This window comes from Eleutherodactylus coqui, chromosome 1, assembly GCF_035609145.1.
Source record: "Eleutherodactylus coqui strain aEleCoq1 chromosome 1, aEleCoq1.hap1, whole genome shotgun sequence".
In the NCBI taxonomy this organism is placed as follows: Eukaryota; Metazoa; Chordata; class Amphibia; order Anura; family Eleutherodactylidae; genus Eleutherodactylus; species Eleutherodactylus coqui.
Genome location: NC_089837.1, coordinates 160,273,594 through 160,285,738, shown reverse-complemented (window position 1 = coordinate 160,285,738; position 12,145 = coordinate 160,273,594). Strand labels below are relative to the sequence as shown.

The following is a 12,145-nucleotide window of genomic DNA, read 5'->3' as shown; positions in this document are numbered from 1 at the left end:
TTTCTCATACGTCGTTCAGTCTGTGCATGCATTTACCCTGAACGATAATCGCTCAGATTTTATCGGTCCGTGTAAAAGGCTACATTCAGATTAAAATACAATACTTGAGCTACACCTCGCGCTTAAAGGCTCACAACGATTATTGGTCAAAAGACATCTTTTGAGCGATAATCGTTGCACCTAAACCAGGCTTAATGTATGTAGGTAGGTGTAGATATAATATTAAAAGGCAATTACAACACATGCAGTTCCCTATTAACTTTATAAAAAGTATACTAATTGATGTGAAAGGATATCCTAGGGGCTGGGACAGGTACATTCTGCAGCACTTTGGGGGCATTACTGACGGGTTGGTGGACCTACATTGCCGGAGACACGGAAACAGTATATTTAATCGATGCATCATAGACAGCATCGTACACACTATATTGGACCAGTGCTCCTGCTTCTCTCATCATCCTTGTATGTGTGTTGCATGTGTTATCACTTTAAGTTCTTTACCTTTTCACGTAGATTCCCCGGTCGTATTATATGGTTTGATTTATCCAAATGTACAGTTCACAGTTGTTTAGTTTCATTGATTATACATCATGACACAGCTTCATTAATAAAAGTAAATGAAAGTCTGAAAAACAGAGTCTCTCTATAGGAAGTGACTTCTCATCACTCCTCCTATGTAGTTGTCTGTTCCCGTGTTCATCTTGGCTGTACAATCTATGTGCATGGACTTTTATATGGTGGTGTGTTTTGTTGGTGGGAAATGCATTCCATATCTCTAGTGCCTGACTCCTGTCTTTTACCATAGAGTCCCATGGAGATATTTCCAGAAGAAGCAATAATACATTTAATGGAAGATTAATTGCTCCCAATCATCTTTATGTAGATTATGGTAAGGAACTACAGTTCTTTAACAGGAAAGTTAAAAATTCACTTCATATTCGCAGGATAGGCTTTCTGCTTCTGAGATTGTGTTGATCGTGTTTTACATTCTCACTTGTATAATACGTTAGCCTGCATTTCAGCAAAATCCCAATCTATCCATCCTAATGAAATTAAAAGTACATTAAAAATGGAGTTTCCTAATTCCGTTACTTGGGTATTACTCCATTTTTCTTGTTACACACCTTCTGAAACTTATTCTACCCAACGCCAAGGCCCGTGGGTATCCACACCAGATAACGATCTTTACACTTGCTGACGTGTATTATCTCTAGGCTATTGTTACATGAATGGTAATATTTACTCAGGTTTCTTGAGCACCTACAAACATTTTACTGCAATCACTGGCTGATTACTAGAGGTTTAACCCCTGGTACCCCCAGGATCAGTGCTGTTCAGTAGACTACAGTACAGACACCACATCATCCATACTTGGGTGGATTTGTCTGGCTCTTCTGCATCTGATCCCCATTCAAGTGAAGCAGCGTAAAGGGCTATTCCCATTTCAGGAATTTTCCTTCAATGTATTCTAAGGCCTCATGTCCACTAGAAAAATACAATCCGCACAGAATCTGCCGCGGATTTGCTTTAAATCGTATTTTTTTGCATGCAGATATCCGCACACATTGCTATCAATGTGATAGCAATGTGGCCGATCCACGCAGAATCCGTGGCAGAATGAAGCATGCCGCTTTTTACTCCCGTGCGTGAAAAATGCAATTCTTTTAAAATGCCATCCGCGGGTGCAAAAATCAATTTAATGGACCGCGGATGGCCAATGATTCTCTATGGGCAAAATCCGCTGCGGATTCCCCAATTCCATTTAGCTAGTGGACATGAGGCCTTAATCTCAAAATAGTGCACTCTCCCATAAAATACTTATTTTCAAAATAGCTCGTTCTCAAGATGGTCCTTTCTCTTCATTCTTGTGTACAGCTCATTGCCAGAGAAACCAGCAGCCTCTGTTATTGAAGACTGGTGGCTGATGCTGGCGCACTTGTTACTCCTCCTTTCATCTTCATTTCAAGAGTGAATGCGCACTAGCTGCTGGGCCGGCCACCGCTACCACTGTGTTATGGTATTTCTTTCAATAGAAGGGCTTCTGGGTGATGCAAACAATGAGGACCTATTCATACTGCCTAGAAGCCCTTATATGAAAGAGATAGCAGAGCCCAGTAATAGTGGTGGCCGGTCCATGAGTTTGTGCGTATGCGCTCCTGGGACCCCGACCACCAGATGAAGGCCGCTTCTGCTTGATGGCTGAGGTGGCTGGTTGCTCTAGCAGTGAGCTGTAAACAAGAATGAAGAGGAAAATATCTGGGGAACAGGGTATTTTGGAAACCAGTATCTAATGGGCAAGTACATTATTTTCAGATTTGGAACACCTTGTAATACGATTCCCAAGATAGGAATACCCCTTTTCTAGCTGCACTACATATGTGGATAAGAGCAGCCTTATGTCTGCTACTGAATGAACCATTGCACCCCATTGAGTGTTGTGCTCCTAGCTTTCTACAGATCCTGGGGTTGGACCGCCACCAATCACACATTGATAGCCTAACCTAGCAAGAGATCATCAAATCTGAGTCTTGGAAACTTCTACATTCTTCTTTTTTACGTCTACTTTCTTTTCCTCCTTTCTACACTAGCAGCCTATACTGTATTTTTCCTTCTGATCTTTACATTATCCCAATAGTGAATGTGTTTAAACGTCAACTGATATTTACTTTGCAGACAGTTCCCAGTACTTGAATGCCACAGATGGGATATTTCGCAGGCCTTCAGAGGGGCAGTCCTTAATCAGTTATCTGTCCGAGCAGGATTTTGGGAGTTGTGCTGATTTAGAGAAGGTATGAAGCATGCGCATGTGTTCATATTCTGTTGTCTTTTTAACATACTGTCACGGCACTGATTAGGTTATAGGATTTTTCCACTCTTACCTAAGATGTTCCCTTTCTACAGGAGAATGCTCACTTCAGCATTTCAGAGTCTCTGATTGCAGCAATTGAGCTTATGAAATGCAACATGATGAGCCGTCAGCTTCAGGAAGAGGAGGAAGACAGTGATCGGGAGATCCGCGAACTGAAACAAAAGATCAGTCTACGCCGACAACAGATCCGAACTAGGAAGACGGCCAGTAATGATGAGCAATCCAGCAGTAAGCAACAGCTTCAGCAGACAAACAGAGGAAAGACAAGAATTATTCTTATCTCTTTAATGGGACTTCTGATTTATCTTTTACAGGCTTCGCTGTGACAGACAGCAGTTCGCAGATAAGTTCTCATGACTCTGCTCTTCTGTCTGATACTGGATCCGTGGATGAGGTGGATAAACACGAAATCAAAGGTGCATTTATATACAGCAATATTAAACTGCTTACCAGTTGATTTGAATTGTTTCCATACATAGAATCCTAGCCTGGTAGAGTTGGAAGTGACCTCCCAGGGTCATCGGGTCCAACCCCCTGCTCAGTGCAGGATTCACTAAACCATCCCAGACATAGAATCATAGAATGGTAGAGTTGGAAGAGATCTCCAGGGTCATCGGGTCCAACCCCCTGCTCAGTGCAGGATTCACTAAATCATCTCAGACATAGAATCCTAGAATGGTAGAGTTGGAAGGGACCTCCAGGGTCATCGGGTCCAACCGCCTGCTCAGTGCAGGATTCACTAAATCATCCCTTTCAGTTTCATCCCATTGCTTCTGGTCTGTTCTTGTGCAGATGCGAATAGGCTGATCCCTCTGCACCGTGACAGCCCTTCAAATACTTGTAGACATGGGAAATAGCTCTATTGTATGGTACCTGTCCATTCACCTAATAGTTTTTCTTTTCTTGAAGGTACAGATTAAGACTTCCCGGTTTCTTTTCTGTCCTTTTCAGTATAGAATCTTACAACCTATGTCATATAGTGAGATGTTACTTGCAGATGGATGTTTGTACATGTGACCTGGAGATTTCTGAGTGGTGCATGCAGGACCTAATTTTGCACCAGGATATCTTACATAGGCCGGGCACACCTGACTGTATTTTGGCCATGCTTTTGTGTCCATAATGTGGACATACGTCCTGGCCTGACCGTGGGCCGGTTGATCCGATCATTCATTCCTCTAATGCTCAGAGTTCAGGTAAGGGACCCATGGTCAGGCCAGGATGCATGTCTGTATTACAGATGCAAAAATGTGGCCAAAAACATGGTTGCGTACTCCCGGAGTTAACCTTTAAACTTGCTTAAGAAAGACAGATGCACTTAATCTCCCCATCACCCATTACACAGCTATACAATACAATGGTGCCATACAGGAAAAGTCTGTCTACTGCACACATGTCAAAAACGAGGACTGTGGTCCGACTCTGGCCCACCACCTCATTTTATGTGGTCCGTCGGCTGTGTAGCCAACCCATGCAGCATTCCACTCGCCCAGCCTGCACCTCCGGTCCGGTGGTGGCACTGCAGAGTTTATGATGGTGAACAAGCCATCAATTATTTTCATGCTTGCGTTAAGTGAACGATAAACTATTCCCTTATCGTTCAACGTTCACTGGCTGTGTTTACACTGAACGATCATCGTTTATTTTTGTTCGTTGAAACGATTTCTTTTTAACAATTCTTTTTCTGTGTAAAAGGACCTTAAGGCCCATGTCCACAGGCAAAATAGAATTAATAAAACCATGCGGGTCTCCCGCACACGTGATTCGCTCCCATAGGGAATCATTGGACACCCACAGGTGACTAAACACCTGCGGATGTAATTTTTTTCCTGACGCACGGATCGCACCTGCGGGGAAGCACCCGCAGCATACTCCATTTTGTGCGGTTTTCCCACACGGACGGCTCCTGCGGCTTTTGTTGAAGCCTATGGAAGTCGTCCAGTCCCGCAGCATACCCGCATCTGTTATTGTGCTGTGCCGTGGGACCGCAGGAAAGCAGAAGTTTTAAATAAATAAATAAAAATGTGCATGGCGCTTGCACGCGGCACGCTGCCAGGGTGCCAAGCACATCTGCTGGGCCAAAGAAAGAAGATCCGGCCGTGACTAAGAGGAGACCGCAGCATCCGGACAGGGAAGTATAATCTATTTTTTTTTTTTCTTGGCCTCATGTCTATGGACTGAGAGGGACCTGTTGCGGAATTCGCAACAGGGAATTAATGCAGGCCTGAATTTTCCCATGGACATGAGGCCCTAATCTTGTAATTAAATGTATGTAGGCTATTTGGATAAGGCCCAATGAGCATAGAAAGTGACAGCTGTACTGTTTTTATCTGTTTCCATGGGTATGTATTTTCAGCTGGCAATATGCATATATTTACCATTGCTGTTTTATGCTTTTATCTAGATGCAGACATCAAAAAGTCCACGATCTGTCTGTCTGTGCAGAGCTCGGAGTCCATGTGAGTGTACATCGTGCTACATGGCTAGTAACATGAAACCTGGCTTCAACTGTTTGTAAAAACCTATCAGACTACAAACCCTTTATGTATATGATACTTAGGTGCTTCGTTCTCTTTTATTTCAATTTCAGATCTTACTCCTTCCTTCACTCCAACTCTGCTGAAGCTGTTGCCATGGGCCTGCTGAAACAGTTTGAGGGCATGCAGTTACCCGCTGCCTCTGAGCTGGAGTGGCTTGTTCCAGAACATGATGCCCCTCAGAAGGTAAGGGGTAAAAAAAAAAAAAAAAAAAAAATTATATATATATATATATATATATATATATATATATATATATATTTATTTATTTACAGGGAGCTTCCTAACACACCAAGGCCTCAGAGTGCACTAATAAATCCATAGTGTCACCGTAAGGGTAAATGGTGCGTAAAACATAACTTTTTCCTCTACCTACATCACTCTGGACATAACTGTTCTATTCTTTAAAACAATGAATGGCTTAGCCGCGGCACTCAAGAGTCAATCAGAGCAATCCCTTGCTGGAGGCTGGGTTTTCAAATCCCGTTACCAGCAAGCGATACTCTGTTGGCACTGAGGGACTGCATGGAAGCCTGACGCAACACCGTAGGCCAGCGGGAGGGACATGGACTGCGCCTGCTAGGTGAGTATAAAACGCCCCCTGAAAATAAGACACTGTACCTCTTTTGGAGCAAAAATTAATATAAAACAGGGTCTTATTTTCAGCAAAACTCGATAATTGCCGTTAATAGTTGATGTAAAGAAAATTGTAATACTACCCAAATAAATAATAAAAACATGCAGGGGGTATTGAAGGTAGATAACCCTGATGACGTGCATTTCGCTCCAGCTTCATCAAAGGGATGTCCATAAGGCCAAGTAACCACAAGCTGTACCCATTATTTCCCTGCATAGGCTACTGTCCCAGTGAATGTAGGAATTTACTGTAATCTATATTTTTCTTTAGTGGAAGAGCAGTACCATGTACAGTTAATGTGCCCTCTTGTAAGCTGTCAGGTTAACACTTACTCTGTAACCTGCTGCTTGTTGTGCTATACGTGTTCAAGTATTAAGAAGAACTGCTCTTTCCTTCAGCTATTGCCAATCCCAGATTCCATGCCAATCTCGCCAGATGATGGAGAACATGCTGATATATACAAGTTACGTATTCGTGTTCGCGGAAATCTGGAATGGGCACCTCCACGACCGCAAATTATCTTCAATATTCACACTGCTCCCACGTATGTCATAACTGTAGTTTTTTTGGGGGGGAGGAGTAGAACTGGCCCTGTGCCCGCTCTCATGTCTGCTCTTTCATTTTAATAGGAAAAAAGTGGCAGTTACAAAGCAGAACTACAGGTGTGCTGGTTGTGGCATTAGGATTGAGCCAGGTGAGTGGCATGAATATGTCTAAGGATATATTCACACGTAGTGAAATATCCGCAGCAACAACTGCATCAAAATCCACACTATTAGTGCAGATTGTGCTGTGGAATTTGCCACGCATCTGCAGCAAACTTCACCCCTTCAATTCAAAGGGTGGAATCTGCTATAGATCCATGTAATAATCTACACCAACAATGCGGATTTTGACATGATTTTTGACAGTTTTGATGAGGATTTTCCTATGCCGACACCATTTCCACTAAATGTGAACCTCCAATTGTTCCTATTAGTATCATTTACACCATAAAGTGTAGACCTATACATACATTGATCAGCCGCAACATTAAAATCACTTGCCTAATATGGAGTAGGTCCCCCTCGTACTGCCAAAACGTCTCTGACGCTGTTGAAGCATGGACTCCTTAAGGTGTTTAAAGGTGTCCTTTTAGTATCAGGAACCAAGATGTTAGCTGCAGATCCTTTAAGACCTGTAAGTTTGGAGGTAGGGGCTCCATGAATCAGACTTGTTTTTGTAGCACGTCCCACACTTGCTCGATTAGATTGAGTTCAAGGTTTTAGCTTGGCCTTCTAATTCCCTAGAACTGTCATGTTCCTCAAACCATTCCTGAACAACTTTATCCAGTGTGACAGGGTACATTAGTCTGCTAACAGAGGACATTTCAGTTAGAGAATACAGCTGCCATGAAGTGGTGTACTGGGTCTGTAATAATGTTCCACAAGGTGGAACGTGTCAAAGGAACATCCAGATGAATGCCAGGAGGTTTCTCAGCAGAACATTGCCCATACCATCATACTGTCTGTGCCGGCTGGCGTTCTCTCCATAGTACATTCTAGTGCCAACTCTTCTCAAGCTAAATAATGGACATACAACCAGGTGCCCACATGATCTAAAAGAATAACCTGATTTAAGACCAGGCCACCATTTTCCATTTTTGATGATCATGTGCCAATTTTAGACCCTTTTGGGTGTGAACAGCATGGACACTCTGACAGTCTGGAGTAATGCAGCCCCATACACAGCAGGCTGGGATACACTGTGTTGTGACACCTGTCTATCTTAGCCAGCATTAACCCCCCCCCCCCCCCCCCCAATCAAGTAGAAGCTAATTTTCCTTATTTCATGTGAAAATTTCTTCTCGGCTCCAAATCTAACAACCAGAATAAATCACTGCCTAACTTGTAATATTGTTATGATTGAGAATACAACTGTGCCCCTTTTTGAGTTCGGTTAGTGAATTCCCATCACCACATCCTCAGAAAGTTCCGTAGTTTGGCTGCCCTTGCAGTAAAGAGAATTCACTTCTATATTGGTGTAGAAACTTTTTTTCCTGCTTTATGTAGAGGATGCCATCTTGTTCTAGTTAGAGACGAGCTAGTCTTTGCTCCCCATGTAAATCAGTGAGGCTTGGTGTACATGAACCTGTCACCAATTTACCGATTGTCCTTCAATGTACCACTACACAAGACCTGCTGTTTTTGAGTCTTCTATCCATCACAATTTGACCCTTGCAGTTCTAGATCCTTTTACACTTGCTCATTTTTCCTGCTTCCAACACAGTGGCTTCAAGAACTGCCTGTTCACTTGCTGCCTAATAAATGGCACCCCTTCACATGCGCCATTGTCACAAGATAATCATTGTTGTTCACGTCACCTGTCAGCGGTTTCAATGTTATTGCTGATCGGTGTACGGTTACATCCTACATAGCCATCAGCCAGCATTCTGAAGTGCCCATTTTAATTGCTTTACTTCTTCCTAACAGATTACATTAAAAGGCTCCGGTACTGTGAGTATCTGGGGAAGTATTTCTGCCAGTGTTGCCATGAGAATGCCCAGTCTGTTATCCCTGGCCGAATTTTACGGAAATGGGACTTCAGCAAATATTATGTCAGTAACTTCTCCAAGGACCTTCTTACCAAGATCTGGAGTGACCCACTCTTCAACCTGCATGATATCAACCATGCAATGTACAAAAAGGTGAAGGCGCTGGAGCAAGTTCGGGTAGGTGTCGATTCTTTATTACATCACAATTAGAACCTAAAGTTTTCCTGCGAGTGTTAATAATGTTGTTTGGTATATTTACAGCTACTACGAATCCAATTGGTGTACCTGAAAAATATGTTTAAAACGTGTAGACTGGCCAAAGGGTGAGTCCACATTTCCTTCTAGGAAGAAGGGGGGGGGGGGTGTTATAATTGGAGTGCTTAAAATATTGAAGTAAGAACATAAGTAACTACTTTTTCTGACTCTTTCCATTACAGCATACTGGAATTGTATGACAGTGTCCCAGGACACCTGACTGAAGACCTACACCTCTTCTCCTTGAATGACCTTCTAGCCATAAAGAAAGGGGAATTGGTGCCACGACTGAAGGAATTAGTGAGACTTGGAACCTTACATGTGGATAAATGCATGGTAAACATTATGACATATAAGACAGGCCATAGTTTAGATTTACAGGTGTTGTCCCACTTCTGACACTGATCTATCCTAAGGATACGTCATCTGTAGCTGATAAGCAGGGATCCTCCTCCACTCCAGGCCTGTGTTCTAAAGTACAGAGCTGCTTTGTTGCTGGAAGCAGATGGCTTTATACATTGTGTAGTGGCCTGGAGTGGTACTACAGGCTGAGTCCCATTTCACTTCAGTGTGCTTCTAAATTGCTGGCCACTAGGTGCCCCTTTCTTCTAACTTGCTATCTACTGCCTGTTGTGTAAAGTCCATCTATCGTAACAAACACTGAAACCAACTGCAAGAAATACGTGTGTGGGGGTGCTTGACTTGCTCTTGCATGCTGCTCTTAGAAATCTATGGTGAGAGGGAGGAGGAGGAGGATGTAACTAAAAGGAGACAAGACGGGCAGAGACCCACACAGGGAAACTGCTGCAACTATTGCCTATGGACTATTCTTTGCACTTATTTTTGATAAATCGCCGCTATTGCTTAACATGGGCTTTAAAGTGTACATTCAAAGCAACTTTCTAATAAGTTTAAATACCTTTTTTCTCTAGCTTTTATTTGATATTTTTCATAATAAAGTATACTAGTGATTAATTTATCTGCAGAAGGTACTAGCTGTTAGGAGGATGGTGTGCATAGTTCCTGTACACGTTCTCGAGACTGCCTGCAGAAAGTGCTTTGGGGATGCTCCCTGGGCCATGTTTGGAGGTTCCCGTGACCTCTGCTCTGTGGTCAGGGGAATTTGGTGTAGAGATATGGCAAACACCAGCATGGACTACCCACTTGTCAAGCATTTTATGTGTCTGGAAATGTAAGTTTGCAGACCTATAACAATGGCTGAAATATAGTTCCTTAAAGGGGTTGTCTCGCGGCAGCAAGTGGGGTATACACTTCTGTATGGCCATATTAATGCACTTTGTAATATACATCGTGCATTAATTCTGAGCCATACAGAAGTTATTCACTTACCTGCTCCATTGCTGGCGTCCCCGTCGCCATGGATCCGTCTAAATTCGCTGTCTTCTGGCGTTTTTAGACGCGCTTGCGCAGTCCGGTCTTCTGCCTGGTGAATGGGGCCGCTCGTGCCGGAGAGCTGGTCCCGCGTCGTCATCGTAGCTCCGCCCCGTCACGTGTGCCGATTCCAGCCAATCAGGAGGCTGGAATCGGCAATGGACCGCACAGAGCCCACGGTGCACCATGGGAGAAGACCCGTGGTGCATCGTGGGTGAAGATCCCGGCGGCCATCTTGGAGAAGGAAGAAAGAAGTCGTCGCAGAGCGGGGATTCAGGTAAGTAATATATATATATATATTTTTTTTTTTTAACCCATCCCTTGGGTTTGTCTCGCGCCGAACGGGGGGCCTATTGAAAAAAAAACAAAAAAACCCGTTCCGGCGCGAGACAACCCCTTTAAGTATACTTGTAAGGACATCTTGCAGTGTTGTGACTCAGTGGCTCGGGAGCAGCTGCGATGGCTGAAGGTGCATGTAGACACAAAGATGATCGCTCAAAACATGGCTTTTGAGCGATCATTTTTCTTAATCTACTAATTGGTACTATTGCCTATTAGTACCAATTAGTAGTGTGTGAGCTGCAGAAGCTCAATTTATTCAGAGGACCAACCGCTGTTCACTGAATGAATTCTCTTTGTTCTGCCACGGGGCTTGATCACACAGGCTTGGTCTTAAAGGGGGTAATTACCGTATATACCGGCGTATAAGGCGACGGGGCGTATAAGACGACCCCCCAACTGTCACCTTATACGCCGGTATTCAGTGGAGAAAAAAAAAAAAATTTTATTACTCACCTTCCCCGGCGTTCTGTCGCGCTCCGGCAGGATGTCGCTCGGTCCGGCAGGCTGTCGCCCGCTCCTCGTCCCCGCCGCAGCATAGCTTTCTGAATGTGGGGCTTGAAATCCCCGCTTCCAGAAAGCTAATACACACGCCGGCAGCCATGACATCATTGAATGGCTGTGATTGGCTAAAGCACACGTGGCTTCAGCCAATCACACTATTCAATGACATCATTGAATGGGTGTGATTGCTAACACGTGCGCCTTCAGCCAATCACAGCCATTCAATGATGTCATTGAATAGTGTGATTGGCTGAAGCCACGTGTGCTTTAGCCAATCACAGCCATTCAATGCTGTCATGGCTGCCGGCGTGTGTATTAGCTTTCTGGAAGCGGGGATTTCAAGCCCCGCATTCAGAAAGCTATGCTGCGGCGGGGACGAGGAGCGAGCGACAGCCTGCCGGAGCGAGCGACATCCTGCCGGAGCGCGACAGAACGCCGTGGGAGGTGAGTAATAAAATTTTTTTTTTTTACACTTTTTTTTTTTGTATTACCGGCGCATAAGACGACCCCCGACTGCAGAGCAGATTTTTCGGGGTTCAAAAGTCGTCTTATACGCCGGTATATACGGTACCTTGCCCTCCTTCCTCTGCACTCTAGTTCAGCTGTGTCCGCCTGTATACACTGGTGATAATGATCACATACAGTGGCCATTTACATTATTACTGACATGTAACCACATTTGGATAGATTAATACTAGTATCGTTTTTTCAATCAGCAAATGTTGACAAATTCTTAATTCTGGAAAAATAAGAAATTCTCTCCTTTATTATTTTTGGCTCCCAACCATTAAAAGTTGATTGTAGCTAGAAAGGTACAGAAGGCTGGGACCTCTGTTGTAACCCGTTGTCTCTTTATCTCTCGCTCACTAGTTGTGCCAAGCAAAGGGCTTCATATGTGAATTCTGTCAGAGTGATGACATCATTTTCCCTTTTGAACTGGCAAAGTGTCGAAGATGTGAAGGTAGGTGCTGCCAAATGGATGTCTGTCAGAAGGCATGACCTTTCACCTATGTGAACATCTATTCGTTAATTACTGACGAGACTTTCTTTATGCTGGACCCCTTACATGGAACGATAAT

At 43.8% G+C, this 12,145-nt stretch overlaps 1 protein-coding gene across 4 annotated transcripts in view; it reads left to right on the top strand.

The window, feature by feature from the left end:
• The window catches only part of RUBCN (rubicon autophagy regulator), a 38,081-nt gene that overhangs the window by 21,986 nt on the left and 3,950 nt on the right, over positions 1-12,145 (top strand). For all 4 annotated transcript variants that reach the window (XM_066602531.1, XM_066602542.1, XM_066602512.1 and 1 more), the window contains 12 exons: positions 806-889; positions 2,674-2,789; positions 2,902-3,097; positions 3,184-3,285; positions 5,274-5,328; positions 5,460-5,592; positions 6,442-6,587; positions 6,673-6,737; positions 8,515-8,753; positions 8,838-8,899; positions 9,014-9,167; positions 11,937-12,027. In XM_066602531.1, the coding sequence (XP_066458628.1) occupies positions 806-889; positions 2,674-2,789; positions 2,902-3,097; positions 3,184-3,285; positions 5,274-5,328; positions 5,460-5,592; positions 6,442-6,587; positions 6,673-6,737; positions 8,515-8,753; positions 8,838-8,899; positions 9,014-9,167; positions 11,937-12,027 (1,443 nt within the window). The remainder of the gene's footprint in view (positions 1-805; positions 890-2,673; positions 2,790-2,901; positions 3,098-3,183; positions 3,286-5,273; positions 5,329-5,459; positions 5,593-6,441; positions 6,588-6,672; positions 6,738-8,514; positions 8,754-8,837; positions 8,900-9,013; positions 9,168-11,936; positions 12,028-12,145) is intronic.